Source organism: Hypanus sabinus (genome assembly GCF_030144855.1).
Source record: "Hypanus sabinus isolate sHypSab1 chromosome X1 unlocalized genomic scaffold, sHypSab1.hap1 SUPER_X1_unloc_7, whole genome shotgun sequence".
Lineage (NCBI taxonomy): Eukaryota > Metazoa > Chordata > Chondrichthyes > Myliobatiformes > Dasyatidae > Hypanus > Hypanus sabinus.
The window spans coordinates 900436-916563 of record NW_026778976.1 but is presented as its reverse complement, the minus strand read 5'-3'; the positions used below and the strand labels follow the sequence as shown (position 1 = coordinate 916563).

Sequence of the window (16128 nt, the reverse complement as noted above, 5' to 3'; positions counted from 1 at the left end):
ATCCAATCTCCCCCTGAGCCAGCGTCGAATCCAATCTCCCCCTGAGCCAGTGTCGAATCCAATCTCCCCCTGAGCCAGCGTCGAATCCAATCTCCCCCTGAGCCAGTGTCGAATCCAATCCCCCCCTGAGCCAGTCTAATCCAATCACCCCCTGAGCCAGTGTCGAATCCAATCTCCCCCTGAGCCAGAGTCGAATCCAATCTCCCCCTGAGCCAGTGTCAAATCCAATCTCCCACCGAGCCAGTGTCAAATCCAATCTGCCACCGAGCCAGTGTCGAATCCAATCTCCCACCGAGCCAGTCAAATCCAATCTCCCACCGAGCCAGTGTCAAATCCAATCTCCCACCTAGCCAGTGTCGAATCCAATCTCCCACCGAGCCAGTGTCAAATCCAATCTCCCACCTAGCCAGTGTCGAATCCAATCTCCCACTGAGCCAATGTCGAATCCAATCTCCCCCCGAGCCAGTGTCAAATCCAATCTCCCACCGAGCCAATGTCGAATCCAATCTCCCACTGAGCCAATGTCGTATCCAATCACCCACTGAGCCAATGTCGAATCCAATCTCCCCCCGAGCCAATGTCGAATCCAATCTCCCACTGAGCCAATGTCGAATCCAATCTCCCCCTGAGCCAGTGTCGAATCCAATCACCCCCTGAGCCAGTGTCGAATCCAATCTCCCACTGAGCCAATGTCGAATCCAATCTCCCACCGAGCCAGTGTCGAATCCAATCTCCCACCGAGCCAGTGTCGAATCCAATCTCCCACCGAGCCAGTGTCGAATCCAATCTCCCACCGAGCCAGTGTCGAATCCAATCTCCCACCGAGCCAGTGTCGAATCCAATCTCCCACCGAGCCAGTGTCAAATCCAATCTGCCACCGAGCCAGTGTCGAATCCAATCTCCCCCTGAGCCAGTGTCAAATCCAATCTCCCACCGAGCCAGTGTCAAATCCAATCTGCCACCGAGCCAGTGTCGAATCCAATCTCCCACCGAGCCAGTGTCGAATCCAATCTCCCACCGAGCCAGTGTCAAATCCAATCTCCCACCTAGCCAGTGTCGAATCCAATCTCCCACCGAGCCAGTGTCAAATCCAATCTCCCACCTAGCCAGTGTCGAATCCAATCTCCCACTGAGCCAATGTCGAATCCAATCTCCCCCCGAGCCAGTGTCAAATCCAATCTCCCACCGAGCCAATGTCGAATCCAATCTCCCACTGAGCCAATGTCGTATCCAATCACCCCCTGAGCCAGTGTCGAATCCAATCTCCCACTGAGCCAATGTCGAATCCAATCTCCCACCGAGCCAGTGTCGAATCCAATCTCCCCCTGAGCCAGTGTCGAATCCAATCTCCCACCGAGCCAATGTCGAATCCAATCTCCCCCCGAGCCAATGTCGAATCCAATCTCCCACTGAGCCAATGTCGAATCCAATCTCCCACCGAGCCAGTGTCGAATCCAATCTCCCCCTGAGCCAATGTCGAATCCAATCTCCCCCTGAGCCAGTGTCGAATCCAATCTCCCCCTGAGCCAGTGTCGAATCCAATCTCCCCCTGAGCCAGTGTCGAATCCAATCTCCCCCTGAGCCAGTGTCGAATCCAATCTCCCCCTGAGCCAGTGTCGAATCCAATCTCCCACCGAGCCAGTGTCAAATCCAATCTCCCACCTAGCCAGTGTCGAATCCAATCTCCCACCGAGCCAGTGTCAAATCCAATCTCCCACCTAGCCAGTGTCGAATCCAATCTCCCACTGAGCCAATGTCGAATCCAATCTCCCCCCGAGCCAGTGTCAAATCCAATCTCCCACCGAGCCAATGTCGAATCCAATCTCCCACTGAGCCAATGTCGTATCCAATCACCCCCTGAGCCAGTGTCGAATCCAATCTCCCACTGAGCCAATGTCGAATCCAATCTCCCACCGAGCCAGTGTCGAATCCAATCTCCCCCTGAGCCAGTGTCGAATCCAATCTCCCACCGAGCCAATGTCGAATCCAATCTCCCCCCGAGCCAATGTCGAATCCAATCTCCCACTGAGCCAATGTCGAATCCAATCTCCCACCGAGCCAGTGTCGAATCCAATCTCCCCCTGAGCCAATGTCGAATCCAATCTCCCCCTGAGCCAGTGTCGAATCCAATCTCCCCCTGAGCCAGTGTCGAATCCAATCTCCCCCTGAGCCAGTGTCGAATCCAATCTCCCCCTGAGCCAGTGTCGAATCCAATCTCCCCCTGAGCCAGTGTCGAATCCAGTCTCGAACTGAGCCAATGTCGAATCCAATCTCCCACTGAGTCAGTGTCGAATCCAATCTCCCCCTGAGCCAGTGTCGAATCCAATCCCCCAGTGAGCCAGTGTCGAATCCAATCTCCCCCTGAGCCAGTGTCGAATCCAATCTCCCCCTGAGCCAGTGTCGAATCCAATCTCCCCCTGAGCCAGTGTCGAATCCAATCTCCCCCTGAGCCAGTGTCGAATCCAATCTCGAACTGAGCCAATGTCGAATCCAATCTCCCACTGAGTCAGTGTCGAATCCAATCTCCCCCTGAGCCAGTGTCGAATCCAATCCCCCAGTGAGCCAGTGTCGAATCCAATCTCCCCCTGAGCCAGTGTCGAATCCAATCTCCCCCTGAGCCAGTGTCAAATCCAATCTCCTCCTGAGCCAGTGTCAAATCCAATCTCCCCCTGAGCCAGTGTCGAATCCAATCTCCCCCTGAGCCAGTGTCGAATACAATCTCCCCCCGAGCCAATGTCGAATCCAATCTCCCCCTGAGCCAGTGTCGAATCCAATCTCCCCCTGAGCCAGTGTCGAATCCAATCTCCCCCTGAGCCAGTGTCGAACCCAATCTCCCCCTGAGCCAGTGTCAAATCCAATCTCCCCCTGAGCCAGTGTCGAACCCAATCTCCCCCTGAGCCAGTGTCAAATCCAATCTCCCCCTGAGCCAGTGTCGAATCCAATCTCCCCCTGAGCCAATGTCGAATCCAATCTCCCCCTGAGCCAGTGTCAAATCCAATCTCCCCCTGAGCCAGTCGAATACAATCTCCCACCGAGCCAGTGTCGAATACAATCTCCCCCTGAGCCAGTGTCAAATCCAATCTCCTCCTGAGCCAGTGTCGAATCCAATCTCCCCCTGAACCAATGTCGAATCCAATCTCCCACCGAGCCAGTGTCGAATCCAATCTCTCCCTGAGCCAATGTCGAATCCAAACTCCCCCTGAGCCAGTGTCGAATCCAATCTCCCCCTGAGCCAATGTCGAATCCAATCTCCCCCTGAGCCAGTGTCGAATCCAATCTCCCCCTGAGCCAGTATCGAATCCAATCTCCCCCTGAGCCAGCGTCGAATCCAATCTCCCCCTTGATCCAGTGTCGAATCCAATCCCCCCCTGAGCCAGCGTCGAATCCAATCTCCCCCTGAGCCAGTGTCGAATCCAATCCCCCCCTGAGCCAGTCTAATCCAATCACCCCCTGAGCCAGTGTCGAATCCAATCTCCCCTGAGCCAGAGTCGAATCCAATCTCCCCCTGAGCCAGTGTCAAATCCAATCTCCCACAGAGCCAGTGTCAAATCCAATCTGCCACCGAGCCAGTGTCGAATCCAATCTCCCACCGAGCCAGTGTCAAATCCAATCTCCCACCGAGCCAGTGTCAAATCCAATCTCCCACCTAGCCAGTGTCGAATCCAATCTCCCACCGAGCCAGTGTCAAATCCAATCTCCCACCTAGCCAGTGTCGAATCCAATCTCCCACTGAGCCAATGTCGAATCCAATCTCCCCCCGAGCCAGTGTCAAATCCAATCTCCCACCGAGCCAATGTCGAATCCAATCTCCCACTGAGCCAATGTCGTATCCAATCTCCCACTGAGCCAATGTCGAATCCAATCTCCCCCCGAGCCAATGTCGAATCCAATCTCCCACTGAGCCAATGTCGAATCCAATCTCCCCCTGAGCCAGTGTCGAATCCAATCACCCCCTGAGCCAGTGTCGAATCCAATCTCCCACTGAGCCAATGTCGAATCCAATCTCCCACCGAGCCAGTGTCGAATCCAATCTCCCCCTGAGCCAGTGTCGAATCCAATCTCCCACCGAGCCAATGTCGAATCCAATCTCCCCCCGAGCCAATGTCGAATCCAATCTCCCACTGAGCCAATGTCGAATCCAATCTCCCACCGAGCCAGTGTCGAATCCAATCTCCCCCTGAGCCAATGTCGAATCCAATCTCCCCCTGAGCCAGTGTCGAATCCAATCTCCCCCTGAGCCAGTGTCGAATCCAATCTCCCCCTGAGCCAGTGTCGAATCCAATCTCTCCCTGAGCCAGTGTCGAATCCAATCTCCTCCCGAGCCAGTGTCGAATCCAATCTCTCCCTGAGCCAATGTCGAATCCAATCTCCCACTGAGCCAATGTCGAATCCAATCTCCCACTGAGCCAATGTCGAATCCAATCTCCCCCCGAGCCAGTGTCAAATCCAATCTCCCACCGAGCCAATGTCGAATCCAATCTCCCACCGAGCCAATGTCGAATCCAATCTCCCCCCGAGCCAATGTCGAATCCAATCTCCCACTGAGCCAATGTCGAATCCAATCTCCCACCGAGCCAGTGTCGAATCCAATCTCCCCCTGAGCCAATGTCGAATCCAATCTCCCCCTGAGCCAGTGTCGAATCCAATCTCCTCCCGAGCCAGTGTCGAATCCAATCTCTCCCTGAGCCAATGTCGAATCCAATCTCCCACTGAGCCAATGTCGAATCCAATCTCCCACTGAGCCAATGTCGAATCCAATCTCCCCCCGAGCCAGTGTCAAATCCAATCTCCCACCGAGCCAATGTCGAATCCAATCTCCCACCGAGCCAGTGTCGAATCCAATCTCCCCCTGAGCCAATGTCGAATCCAATCTCCCCCTGAGCCAGTGTCGAATCCAATCTCCCCCTGAGCCAGTGTCGAATCCAATCTCCCCCTGAGCCAGTGTCGAATCCAATCTCTCCCTGAGCCAGTGTCGAATCCAATCTCCTCCCGAGCCAGTGTCGAATCCAATCTCTCCCTGAGCCAATGTCGAATCCAATCTCCCACTGAGCCAATGTCGAATCCAATCTCCCACTGAGCCAATGTCGAATCCAATCTCCCCCCGAGCCAGTGTCAAATCCAATCTCCCACCGAGCCAATGTCGAATCCAATCTCCCCCCGAGCCAGTGTCGAATCCAATCTCCCACTGAGCCAGTGTCGAATCCAATCTCCCCGTGAGCCAGTGTCGAATCCAATCTCCCCCCGAGCCAGTGTCAAATCCAATCTCCCACCGAGCCAGTGTCGAATCCAATCTCCACCTGAGACTGTGTCAAATCCAATCTCCCACCGAGCCAGTGTCGAATCCAATCTCCCCCGGAGACAGTGTCAAATCCAATCTCCCACCGAGCCAGTGTCAAATCCAATCTCCCACCGAGCCAGTGTCGAATCCAATCTCCCCCTGAGCCAGTGTCGAATCCAATCTCCCCCCGAGCCAATGTCGAATCCAATTTCCCACTGAGCCAATGTCGAATCCAATTTCCCACTGAGCCAATGTCGAATCCAATCTCCCACTGAGCCAATATCGAATCCAATCTCCCACCGAGCCAGTGTCAAATCCAATCTCCCACCTAGCCAGTGTCGAATCCAATCTCCCACTGAGCCAATGTCGAATCCAACCTCCCCCCGAGCCAGTGTCAAATCCAATCTCCCACCGAGCCAATGTCGAATCCAATCTCCCACTGAGCCAATGTCGAATCCAATCTCCCCCTGAGCCAGTGTCGAATCCAATCTCCCCCCGAGCCAATGTCGAATCCAATCTCCCACTGAGCCAATGTCGAATCCAATCTCCCACCGAGCCAGTGTCGAATCCAATCCCCCCCTGAGTCAGTGTCGAATCCAATCTCCCCCTGAGTCAGTGTCGAATCCAATCTCCCCCTGAGTCAGTGTCGAATCCAATCTCCCACCGAGCCAATGTCGAATCCAATCTCCCCCCGAGCCAATGTCGAATCCAATCTCCCACTGAGCCAATGTCGAATCCAATCTCCCACCGAGCCAGTGTCGAATCCAATCTCCCCCTGAGCCAGTGTCGAATCCAATCTCCCACCGAGCCAATGTCGAATCCAATCTCCCCCCGAGCCAATGTCGAATCCAATCTCCCCCTGAGCCAGTGTCGAATCCAATCTCCCACCGAGCCAATGTCGAATCCAATCTCCCCCCGAGCCAGTGTCGAATCCAATCTCCCACCGAGCCAATGTCGAATCCAATCTCCCCCCGAGCCAATGTCGAATCCAATCTCCCACTGAGCCACTGTCGAATCCAATCTCCCCCTGAGCCAGTGTCGAATCCAATCTCCCCCTGAGCCAGTGTCGAATCCAATCTCCCCCTGAGCCAGTGTCGAATCCAATCTCCCCGTGAGCCAGTGTCGAATCCAATCTCCCCCCGAGCCAGTGTCAAATCCAATCTCCCCCCGAGCCAGTGTCGAATCCAATCTCCACCTGAGCCAGTGTCGAATCCAATCTCCACCTGAGACTGTGTCAAATCCAATCTCCCACCGAGCCAGTGTCGAATCCAATCTCCCCCGGAGACAGTGTCAAATCCAATCTCCCACCGAGCCAGTGTCAAATCCAATCTCCCACCGAGCCAGTGTCAAATCCAATCTCCCACCGAGCCAGTGTCGAATCCAAACTCCCACCGAGCCAGTGTCAAATCCAATCTCCCACCGAGCCAGTGTCGAATCCAATCTCCCCCTGAGTCAGTGTCGAATCCAATCTCCCCCTGAGCCAGTGTCGAATCCAATCTCCCCCCGAGCCAGTGTCGAATCCAATCTCCCCCCGAGCCAGTGTCGAATCCAATCTCCCCCCGAGCCAGAGTCGAATCCAATCTCCCCCTGAGCCAGTGTCGAATCCAATCTCCCCCTGAGCCCGTGTCGAATCCAATCTCCCCTGAGCCAGTGTCGAATCCAATCTCCCCCCGAGCCAGTGTCAAATCCAATCTCTCCCTGAGCCAATGTCGAATCCAATCTCCCCCTGAGCCAATGTCGAATCCAATCTCCCCTGAGCCAGTGTCGAATCCAATCTCCCCCTGAGCCCGTGTCGAATCCAATCTCCCCCCGAGCCAGTGTCGAATCCAATCTCCCCCTGAGCCCGTGTCGAATCCAATCTCCCCCCGAGCCAGTGTCGAATCCAATCTCCCCCTGAGCCCGTGTCGAATCCAATCTCCCACCGAGCCAGTGTCGAATCCAATCTCCCACTGAGCCAGTGTCGAATCCAATCTCCCCCCGAGCCAGTGTCGAATCCAATCTCCCCCCGAGCCAGTGTCGAATCCAATCTCCCCCTGAGCCAGTGTCAAATCCAATCTCCCCCCGAGCCAGTGTCGAATCCAATCTCCCCCCGAGCCAATGTCGAATCCAATCTCCCCCCGAGCCAGTGTCGAATCCAATCTCCCAGTGAGCCGATGTATTTCCTTGTATCTCGATGTTGAACCCGTTAGACCGTTCCCTCCCAGCACACACCGATAGGGTTACTGACTCTCAACTTCTAAACGCAGAAATCGTCCTTGGAAGACACCCTGCAGAACACAGAATACCGCTACTCCGAGCAGCTGTACCACCTCGAGGACCTGCTGGAGCAGCGGGAGGCCGAGTTGGCCGAGATCCAGGCTGACACACGGAGGCAGTGCGACGAGTACGCACAGCTGTTGGACATCAAAACCCGGCTGGAGATGGAGATCGCCACGTACCGTCGCCTGCTGGAAGGAGAGGACTTCAGGTGAGGTGGGGAGTGTGGTAGACCAGAGCAGAGTGCAGATCCACTGCCGAACTTTTAACCTGACCCTTTCCCCTTCACATAGCTGATGCATCGTTAAAAAAAACAAGGGCTGGTGCAATCCGCGTACCACATGTACAAGGAGCGTGTGAGGCTGCAGCCTCTTTTTGCGAATTTGCATGGGCTGCTTCTCGCCTTCTGGCTGCATTTCAGCCCCCACCCTGTTTATGTACGGTCATCCAGTAAGGAAGGGGGCATGGAGGGATGAGGATGTCCTAGTCAACTTGCTGCTGGGGCTGGCGAAATCCGCCATCCGTGGGTCTTGGAAACGGGCGGCGGGAAGATCTCCCCGGACAGACTGCCTGGCGATGTTTAGGGGGTATGTTCGTGCCCGGGTAACTATTGAAAAAGAACACAGCGGCCTTGGAGGAGTTTATAAGGAGTTTATGCTTTTTACATACCTTGGCCTGTATGTACATGAAGTGAGACGAGGTGATGTGGGTGTCGTGGTAGTGGGGGGTGGGGAAGTTTACTACTTTCGAGTCTGGTGGTCCCTGGTGTGGATGCGACGTAGCCCCCTCCCCGACGGGAGTGGGGCAGACGGTCCGTGAGCAGGGTGGGTGGGATCCTTCATGGTGTTACCGGCCCCTCTCTCTGTGTCTGTGTCCTTGACGATGGGTCGGCTGGTGCTCGTGGTGCGGTGGGCAGTTTAGACCGTCCGCTGTGGAGAACTGCTGCCCGCCGCTGTCCAGTTCCTGGCGCAGTTTGTCAGGGCGCTCTCTGCAGCGCATCTGCGGAAGGACGGGGGCCGGGACTGATTTACCGGGACCACCTCGACCCTTCCGACTGGAGACCCAGCTTCTCATCTCTCACACCCCCACCCTCCTCCCCCCCCGCCCCCCCAGAGCAAAGAACACAGACCAGTACGGCGCAGGAGCCGACCCCACTCGGCCGGACGTCGGAGACTCGACTCACGCGGCGAAAAGCGTCGCGAACGGGCTGGGGAAAACCCGGAAGTCCCGCCGCGCCTCTGGCGCCAACAGAGACCGCCCGTGACATACCGACCCCGGCCCGTCCGCCGGGGCGAACCCACGCGGCCGGAGGGAAAGCGGGCCTCGGGAACTCCTGCTGCAGACGGGCCGCTGACCCGAAACCAGCCTCGGCCGCGGGAAGCGATTCATCCCAGGCGCGGCTTCCAAGCAAAACCAGGCCATTCAGCCCATCGAGTCTGCTTCACCCCCCCCCCCTCCACTCCACCGCGGCTGATTTATGATCCCCCTCCCGACCCCGTTCTCCCCGTTAACTTTTGGCGCCCCGAGTAACCGGACCAGGGGGTAAAGTAGGCTGAAGTTCCGACACAGTGCCGGAATGTTCTGTGTTCCGTGTCTCCGGAACGCGGGAGGCAGTCGGGAGCCCGTGAGGCCGGGAGGCGGAGGGAAGGGGGAATTGAACCTGGGTCGCCGGCACTGGAGTAGTATTACACCACCGATCAATCGGTGAATTGCTTTTCTCTGACTCTGCTCTTCCTATCTCCGACAGCTACTCTACCGAGATCAGAACCGTAGAGACCATTAAAGGTAAGCAGCGTCTGTCGCTGTTGGCAGGAAACCCGGGGTGGTGGGGGTTCTGCGGCGCGAGCGGTGCCTTGGCAAGCTGGTCGCGGCGGGTGGCCGAGACTTCTGCGGGGCCTCGTCGCTCCCTTGGCTCCCCGCGGACCGCGGCAGGCCCAGTCACGGGGGGGGTGGGGACGCTTGCGGCCACCGATCAACCAGTGAGAAGGGGACCGAGCGCCTTCCCGGCAATTTCCTGGCGCCAGAAGCTCCTCTGGGGCCTCCAGCCGGGGAACAGGTGTCGACTTCACCCGACGTTCCGATGACAGACTCCGCCATCTTCATCAGGGATGCTGCCCGGGCGCGTCTGGCCCGCTGGCGTACCTATTCAACTCACACGGTCCGCCCCTCCTGATTGGCTAGTCTCCAACCAATCAGGTCCCGCCTTGCTTACAATCTCATTCCACTTCTTACTTAGAGCAAGACTGTCGCCTTCACTTAAAAATTCCTTCCCAACGGAGAGCGGGTTCTTCCTATCTTGGGTCGATTTCAGACCCGGAGATTCTCCACGTGGAAGTGCACACGACATCCCTGCAGAACTGAATTGAACTTCGGTTTATTGTCACTGAGAAACCACAACCGCAATGCAGTTTAAAAAAACAAGACAGTGTTCCCCCAGAATGATATCACAAAAAAGCACACGACAAAACAGACTCCACCAGAAAATCCACGTAACGTTTGGCAATCCCCAATCCAGAGTCCGGAGAGGCTGCTGCGTATTAATATCGCGCTACCGTCTTAGCGCGTTCCCCGGAAAGGAGCTCCAATCCCACCAGACAGAACAAGACTACCCAGACACACCGAGTCAGGAGACCAACTCTACCACCAAACAAACCAAAAACTAAAGCTACAAGTCCTACACAAAACCACATAGTTACAACAGTGCAAACACTACCATAATTGATTTAAAAAAAAACAGACCATGGGCACGGTAAAAAATAGTCCAAAGACGTTAAAGGACTGTAAGTTTGAAAGAAACCACCACACAGTTTCCACACGTCCCCAGGGTCCCGACAGATTCGCCATCCCACGCAGGCAGCAGAAGGGAATACCCCCGCTGTGGACTTCAATGGCTACAGGGTGAAGGAAGTCAGTCGGTCCCGTAAAAGGGCGGACGGAAAGTCCAGGGAAACCGAACGACGAGGGGGAATCCGTCGCTACCGCCTGTCTTCCCGATACTCCCCCGGTTTCTGGGAGGAGGGCCAGGATCCCACGGCCACGGGATTGACCTTGGCAGCACAGAGCTACCGCGCCGTGCCAACAAGCTTTCGGGACCGGCTGGTGAAGGAAGGCATCGAAATGAGACTGGAGGGGGAAGAACCTTAACAGAGACGGAAGGCCGCGATTTTTAAGCAAGGCGGGACAGCGGGAAACCTGATTGGATGAGGAACCAGCCAATCAGGAGAGACGGACAACGGGGGGGGGGTGTAAATACCACCGGACTAGCCGCGCCCAGCGTCCACCCTGATGAAGATGGCGGCCGGGCGCGTCTAGTTGCACCGGGCTGAAAACCCGGGATTAGTGGCTTGGACTGCCGATGGGGAACCCCGGGGCACCCGGAGGAAAATCCGGGCGCACTCGAGAAGGAACGGACGAACTTGCTTACGGCGGGTGCCAGGACTGAACTCTGGGGCGCCAACCGCTAACGGTGCCATGCAGGGCCGCCCGTGTTACAGTGGAGCCCCATACACCGTACAGTCCAGCGCAGGACAGGTCCTATAACCAGTCGACCAACTTAAATTAGTAATCAAATGGCCAGCTAAACTAATCCCTTCTGCCCACACCATGTCCCTATCCTTCCATTTTCCACACGTCCTATCTAAAGGTCTCTTAAAAGTCCGTAATGGACCTACCTTGACCACCTGCCCATTCCAGCCACCCACCACTCTCTGAGTTTAAAACAACTGCCCTCACATCTCCTGTGGAATTACCCCGCCTCACCTTAAACACACTCCTCTGGCATTGGACATTGCGACCCTGGGAGAAAGGTATTGTCTGACTCTGCCTCCCATAATCTGGTAAACCCCTGTCAGATCTCTCCTCCCTCTCCCTCTCTCCCTTTCCTCCTCCCCTCCCTCCCTCCCCCTCTCCCCCTCCCCCTCTCCCTCCCCCTCTCTCTCTCCCCCTCCCTCTCTCTCTCTCCCCTCCCCCCTCTCCCTCTTTTCTCTCTCTCTTTCTCTCTCTCCCTCTCCCTGTCTCTGCCTCTCTCCCTCCCTCTCTTTCCCCCGTCTTTGCCTCTCTCTCTCCCTCTCCCCTCCCTCTCCCTCTTTTCTCTCTCTCTCTCTCTCTCTCACTCTCCCTCTCTCTCTGTCTCTCTCTTTCTCTCCCTCTCCCCCTCCCCTCTCCCTTTCTCCCCTCCCCCTCTCCCTCTCTCTCCCCTCTCCCCCCCTCTCTCTCTCTCACTCCCTCTGTGTCTCTCTCTCTTTCTCTCCCTCTCCCTGTCTCTCCCTTTCCCTCTCTCTCTCATTCTCTCTCTCCCTCTCCGTCTCTCTCTCTCTCTCTCCCCTCTCCCCCCCTCTCTCTCTCTCTCTCCCTCTCCGTCTCTCTCTCTCTCCCCTCTCCCCCCCCTCTCTCTCTCACTCCCTCTGTCTCTCTCTCTCTCTCCCCTCTCCCCCCCTCTCTCTCTCTCTCTCCCTCTCCGTCTCTCTCTCTCTCTCTCCCTCCCCCCTCTCTCTCTCTCTCCCTCTCCGTCTCTCTCTCTCTCTCTCCCTCTCCGTCTCTCTCTCTCTCTCTCCCCCTCTCTCTCTCTCTCTCCCTCTCCGTCTCTCTCTCTCTCTCCCTCCCCCCTCTCTCTCTCTCCCTCTCCGTCTCTCTCTCTCTCTCTCCCTCTCCGTCTCTCTCTCTCTCTCTCCCCTCTCTCTCTCTCTCTCCCTCTCCGTCTCTCTCTCTCTCTCCCTCCCCCCTCTCTCTCTCACTCCCTCTGTGTGTCTCTCTCTCTCTCCCTCTCCGTCTCTCTCTCTCTCTCTCCCCCCCCCCCCCCCCGTTCCCCGTTCCAGAGGTAAAGGAAACCCAGGCTTGCCCAGCCTATCGTCACAGCTTACTGGCGGTCACAATGCTGGTGTCGCCGTTTCTGTCTGTCCTTGGCCGCTCGGATGTAGAAGGGTTCCCCGTTGCTGCTTCCGTAACAAGCTTTGCTTGACCGGTCGGGGTGGTCGGACCCGAGCTGATCACCCCTCAACCCCCCCACCGAACCTGGAGGGCCGGTGGACTGCTCTTAGTCTGACCTCTGCCCTTTGACCTGTTCGGCACGGGTGACCGGACCGAGAGCGCGAAGCCCTGACTCCGGCCGGCAGAGCTCCCCAGGTCATCGAGGCACGTGAGCCTCCGAACCCTCCGACCCTACGAGATAGCCTACTGCCTCTCAAACTCGACACACCCCTTCGACCCGTTTAGCCACGTTCAGGGAACTGGGAACCCAAGATTCCTCTGGTCCCCTAAAACTACACCTCCAGAAGTGTGGACAGTGTAACGGAAGCACGTCCTTTAGAATTAGGCCATTCAGCCCATCGAGTCTGCTCTGCCATTCCATCAGGGCCGATTTATTATCACACTCAACCCCCGTTCTCCCGCCTTCTGCCCGTAATCACTGGCGCCCGTACTCGGCGAAAACCCATCAATCTCCGCTTCAAATGTAGCCAATGTCTCGTCCTGCACAGAATTCCACAGATTCACCACCCGCTGGCTAAAGAAATTCCTCCTCATCTCCGTTCTAAATGTACACCCCTCAATTCCTGAGGCTGTGTCCTCTAGTCTAGATTACCCCCACTATAGGGAATATCCACTACACATCCACTCTATCTGTGTCCTCTGGTCCTGGACTCTCCCACTATAGGAAACATCCTCTCCACATCCACCCCATCCGTGTCCTCTGGTCCCAGACTCTCCCACTATAGGAAACATCCTCTCCACGTCCACTCTATCTGTGTCCTCTGGTCCCAGACTCTCCCACTATAGGAAACATCCTCTCCAAATCCACACCATCTGTATCCTCTGGTCCTAGTCTCCCCCACTATAGGGAACATTCTCTCCACATCCACTCTATCTGTGCCCTCTGGTCCTAGACTCCCCCACTATAGGAAACATCCTCTCCACATCCACTCTATCTGTGCCGTCTGGTCTTAGACTCCCACACAGTAGGAAACATCCTCTCCACATCCACTCTATCTGTGCCGTCTGGTCTTAGACTCCCCCACTATAGGAAACATCCTCTCCACATCCACTCTATCTGTGTCCTCTGGTCCTAGCCTCCCCCACTATAGGAAACATCCTCTCCACATCCAATCTACCTGTGCCCTCTGGTCCTAGACTCCCCCCACTATAGGAAACATCCTCTCCACATCCACTCTATCTGTGTCCTCTGGTCCTAGACTCCCCCACTATAGGAAACATCCTCTCCACATCCACTCTATCTGTGCCCTCTGGTCCTAGACCCCACCACTATAGGAAACATCCTCTCCACATCCTCTCTATCTGTGTCCTCTGGTCCTAGACTCCCCCACTATAGGAAACATCCTCTCCACATCCACTCTGTCTGTGTCCTCTGGTCCTAGCCTCCCCACTATAGGAAACATCCTCTCCACATCCACTCTATCTGTGCCCTCTGGTCCTAGACCCCACCACTATAGGAAACATCCTCTCCACATCCTCTCTATCTGTGTCCTCTGGTCCTAGACTTCCCCACTATAGGAAACATCCTCTCCACATCCACTCTATCTGTGTCACTCTGGTCCTAGACTCCCCCACTACAGGAAACATCCTCTCCACATCCACTCTATCTGTGTCCTCTGGTCCTAGACTCCCCCACTACAGGAAACATCCTCTCCACATCCACTCTATCTGTGTCCTCTGGTCCTAGACTCCCCTACTAAAGGAAACATCCTCTCCACATCCACTCTATCTGTGTCCTCTGGTCCTGGACTTCCCCACTATAGGAAACATCCTCTCCACATCTGCTCTATCCGGACCGTTCAACATTCGATGGGTTTCAATGAGTTCCCTCATCCTCTCCCCACCATTCTTCTAAACTCAGAATCAGAAATCACTGGTGTATATTGTGAAATTGGTTAACTTACTGGCAGCGGTACAATGCAGTATGCCATGTATATATATATATATGTGTGTGAGTGTGTGTGTCCGTGCGTATGTGTCTGTGTGTGTGTGTGTGTGTATATATATATATATATATATATATATATAAATAGTTAAGTTATATAAGCAGTGCAAAAAAAAAAATTAAAAAGTGGTGAGGCAGCGTTCGGGGGTACGATGTCCGTTCAGAAAACCAGGACTGTGGTGAGCGGTGGCCCGGAGCAATCAGACACTACCGCGATGTTCACCCTTCCTTTCCGGAATCGTTTCGGCGAACCCGCCCGCTGGACCCCTCTCCGACGCCCGCGCACCTTCTCCCTCCGATCATGGCCCGGAGCTGCTGACGGCGCTGAGCGTGCTCGGCCGGGACATCCTTAGCCGTCGTGCAGGGCGGAGGGGATCGGTCGGCGACTCGATCACTAATTGAATGGGTCCAGCACAGCATTTGCGGGCCGAAGGTCCTGTGACCTGAGCTGCGCTGTTCTGTTTTGCTTTGCCCAGGGGGTGGAATGTCTGCCAGCAGAGGGGCATGCATTTACGGTAATTTCAAAGGAGTTGTGAGGGGCACGTTTTTTTTTTAAACACGCAGCGAGTTGTTGGCGCCTGGTGTGGTGGTAGAAGCAAATGGATCAGAGGCTCTTGGGACACGTTCAGAGTGCGGGGAAAATGGGAGGATTGGATGTTGTGTAGTCCGAAGTTCCCATTTACATGTACACTGTGCACAACCTGAAATTCGTACTCGTCACAGACATCCACGAAACGGGGGGGGGGGGGGGGAGAAAACCCCAAAGAATGAATGACAGGAAACGTTGGAACCCCAAAGCCCCCCCCCCCCACGCTAAAGCATCAACCCTCCCCCTCCCCCGCAACTTGGTCCGGCCGAAGTTTCACCCCCCCATCCCCTCACGCCCCGCCCCCCCCCCCCCCCCCCCGCACCGGGACCACGATCAAAATGACTGTCGACATGTCAGGCATCTCAGTGACGAGGGGGGGAGGGGAGTGCACCGGTACGTTCTGTCGATGTTACAGTCTGAGAGGCCGCCTGTTTCTGCAACGGCGTGCGCTGCTACGTTGGTAACTGTCTCTTGGTTACGAACTGGATCAGCGCAGCATCGACGGGCCGAAGGGCCCGTGCTGTTCTGTTCTCCGTCCTGTTCTTGCCCTGTGAACGTTCCCTCATTCATTCTCCCGCAGAACCGGAGGTGATCACCAAGAAGAAGGTAGTTACCATCACCGAAACACTGGTCGACGGGCAGGTCGTTGAGTCTCGTCAGGAGGTCAAAGAGGCCACGACTTAGCCGAACTCCTCTCGCCCGGCTGTGAAGAACTTCAGAAGACGCCAGCCCCATTAGCCTAGAAATTATGACTTGCTTCCTGGAATTTTGCCCGCCTTAAATAAAAGTAGTTCCTGGTGATTCATCAAACACTTGTGTGCGTTGTCGGCTGGTGTTGTGGAAAGGCCATTATGGTGGCAGCGGGGTTCGATATGCAGGCAGACTGAGATAATCCAGCTGGGCGCTCGATCCCAAGAGAGGGAATGCGCTCTGAGATGTCTTTCAGGGACAGCTTGCGTTTCAGCCCGCTCCCAGGTCGGGCAATTGGGTAATGAACCAGATTTAATGAGGGAGCACGAGGTAAAGGAACCCTTAGGAGCCGGTGATCATAATACGATGCACCTCGCCCTGAAG

General features: G+C 55.7%; 1 protein-coding gene across 1 annotated transcript in view; it reads left to right on the top strand.

Moving 5' to 3' along the window:
• LOC132385653 (keratin, type I cytoskeletal 17-like) overlaps window positions 1-15856 on the top strand; it is a gene marked incomplete at its 5' end in the record, with an annotated part of 29726 nt that extends 13870 nt beyond the window's left edge. The window contains 3 exons of the mRNA XM_059957860.1: window positions 7525-7745; window positions 9282-9319; window positions 15635-15856. Coding sequence (XP_059813843.1) covers window positions 7525-7745; window positions 9282-9319; window positions 15635-15738 — 363 coding nt within the window. The remainder of the gene's footprint in view (window positions 1-7524; window positions 7746-9281; window positions 9320-15634) is intronic.
• Window positions 15857-16128: the final 272 nt, after the last annotated feature.